We start from the raw sequence: 2,491 nt of genomic DNA on the forward strand, positions 1-2,491 counted from the left end.
ATTCATTTTGATCAGGTCCATGCTAGAAGGCATTGAAGATGTTCAATCTAATCTACATATTCCCAAAGGAGATTTCCATTACTCCAATCCAACAATTGATGCATGCATTGGTTGTGACTAGGAAAGGCCACTCGAGAATGATAGGAATCTACTTCTCTGGATTTGGAACCGGTTCTGTGTCCAAAACTATGAAGTCAACTGGGAAGTAGAACTTGTCCACCTTGATGATGACATCCTCCACAATCCCTAGGGATTTCTTGATAGATCGGTCAACCAATTGCAGGACAATATTTGTGGGTTTTAGTTCCCCTAAGCCAAGTTGTTGATAAACCGAGTATGGAAGCAGATTCACACCAGCTCCTAAGCCGAGGAAAGCTTTCTCAATCTCAATGTTTCCGATGATGCATGAAATTGTAGGAGCTCCAGGGTCATTGAACTTTGGAGGAGTGCTATGCTGAATCAAGGAGCTCACTTGCTCGGTGAAAAGGACTTTCTTAGGAATGCGCTTCCGATTTTTCCTCTTTTGAGTGCACAAGTCCTTGAGAAATTTTGCATAGGCTGAAATTTGCTCGATGGCATCAAGGAATGGGAGGTTGATTTTACTCGTTTGAAGACCTCCATCATGTCTTGTATTTTCTTTCCTTGTTTCCAAAAGTGGGAGGGTGCCTTGAGACGCTCTAGGAACGGGACCCAGGGCTCACATGATAATTCAGGAGTGAGAGCAGATGATGAAGATGCCACAATGCTTACTTGCTTACCTTTGTCCTGATATAGATTTTGTGGAGCCTCAGTTTGCTCATCCTTTGTATCTTCCACATGATTGTCGAACATTTTCCCACTCCTCAGTGTCGTGATAGCTTGGACTTGCTTCAGATTAGAGGGGCTTGGAATCTTCCCTTCTTCCAACCTGTTGAGGGTTTTAGTCATCTGTCCAGGCTGAGTTTTTATTTTGGTAATGGCTTGAGAGGGAGAGTTTACTGCCTCTTTTTGAGATTTCACAGCCTGATTCATCTCGCTCACAAGTTTCAACATCTGATCTTGAAAGTCAGAATCCGACCGAGGAGATGGTGCGGCCTGATACTGCTACTATAGAGGCCGGTATGTGGAAGAAGGTTGGTAGGGCTACCAGTTAGATTGAGCTTGATTGTGCAGTCCTGGAACTGAGTTAATTGAAGCTTGAGCCTTTCATGAGATGTTCGGATGATTTTTCCACCCCTGGTTATAATTATTGGAAAATGGATCATTACCCGGTTGTGAGAATGTTGCATTGACCTACTCATGAGAAACATTTGGAAAATTTCTAGCAGAGAGACAATCAGTATCTTGATGCATAGGACTAAAACAAACAGAACATGGGTCATGCGTTGTGATCCTGTGTGAGGAAGCGGCTACCACTACCATAAGCTGGTCTATCTTTCGCGATAGAATGGCCATCTCAGGGTTCATACTATTACTAGGCTTTCCTATCTCAAAAAGATTTTTAGCCTTTGGGGCCTTGGGTGCAAGTCACCTACGACTAGCTAAAGCATGATGTGCAGAATTATCACTAAGGTTCTCAAAAAGGGTCCATACTTTATCCTCACTCCTCATCATAAAGGTCCCTCTACAAGATGCATCAACCATTTGTTTATGAGGCTCGGTCAAACCATCCCAGCTGCCATTTTAGGACAACGTGGTATGGGCATGATCTAAGAAGGTCCTTAAGTCTCTCCCAGGTCTCATGAAATTGCTTACCCTTATATTGGGAGATACTAATGATAGCTCTCCTAATATCATTGGTCTTTCCTATGGGGAAATACTTCTTCAGAAATTCTTGTTGCAATTGAGCCCAAGAAGTGATAGAGTTTGGTGTTAAAGAGTGAAACCAATGTTTGGCCCTTTCCTTGAGGGTGAAGGGAAAGAGACGTATCCTTAGGGCGTCCTTGGTGAATCCAGTTAATTTAATGATAGAACATATTGTTAGGAATTCACTGAGGAAGTCATAAGGATCTCCAGTACTAAGCCCTAGAAAAGATGGTAAACTTTGAATGGTGATGGGCTTAATCTCATGGTGAGCCGCTGTGATGTCTGGCAGCCTGAGACATGAGGGAGAAGTGAATGTGGTAGGGAGATAGTAATCTTTCAAAGCTATAGGGTCGCCCATGGTCTCAGTGGGACGCTCTCCTAGCAAATTAGAATTCATTTCGGCTCTAAGTTGTCTAAGAGTGCGTTCAATGTCGGGGTCATAAGTAATTAAAGGCAAAGATAATGAACAGTGACCCAACATTAACTAAAAAGAAGAAATAAAAACAAAAATAAAGACAGAAAATAAAAGCTCACAAACAGCCCGTAGGTATGCTAGAAGTCAGATACAAAAACTGCTAGAAACTAGCAGACTGGCACTGGTGCACTCGATCGAACTGCAGGGTGCGCTCGAGCGCAAGCATAGCTTGCTGAAAAATTGGCAGCTACGGACCTGTGAAAAATTTAGAAAAAAATTAAAAAAAAAAAA

At 42.6% G+C, this 2,491-nt stretch overlaps 1 protein-coding gene across 1 annotated transcript; it reads right to left on the reverse strand.

Moving 5' to 3' along the window:
• Positions 1-148: 148 nt before the first annotated feature.
• On the reverse strand, positions 149-1,011 carry LOC132164971 (uncharacterized). The gene is made up of 2 exons (XM_059575485.1): positions 616-1,011; positions 149-520 (listed from the first exon to the last, which is right to left on the reverse strand). The coding sequence occupies exons 1-2, from the start codon at positions 1,009-1,011 to the stop codon at positions 149-151; spliced, it is 768 nt and encodes a 255-aa protein (XP_059431468.1).
• Between the last annotated feature and the right edge of the window lie 1,480 nt (positions 1,012-2,491).

This window comes from Corylus avellana, chromosome ca11 (assembly GCF_901000735.1).
Source record: "Corylus avellana chromosome ca11, CavTom2PMs-1.0".
NCBI lineage: Eukaryota > Viridiplantae > Streptophyta > Magnoliopsida > Fagales > Betulaceae > Corylus > Corylus avellana.

What these genes read in the sequence shown, in the direction of transcription:
- LOC132164971 (XM_059575485.1), bottom strand. Translation starts at nt 1,011, where the DNA reads ATGAATCAGGCTGTGAAATCTCAAAAAGAGGCAGTAAACTCTCCCTCT. An exon ending in AAATACAAGACATGATGGAG is followed by an intron (nt 521 to 615) that starts GTCTTCAAACGA and finishes TGCACTCAAAAG; the next exon opens with AGGAAAAATCGGAAGCGCAT.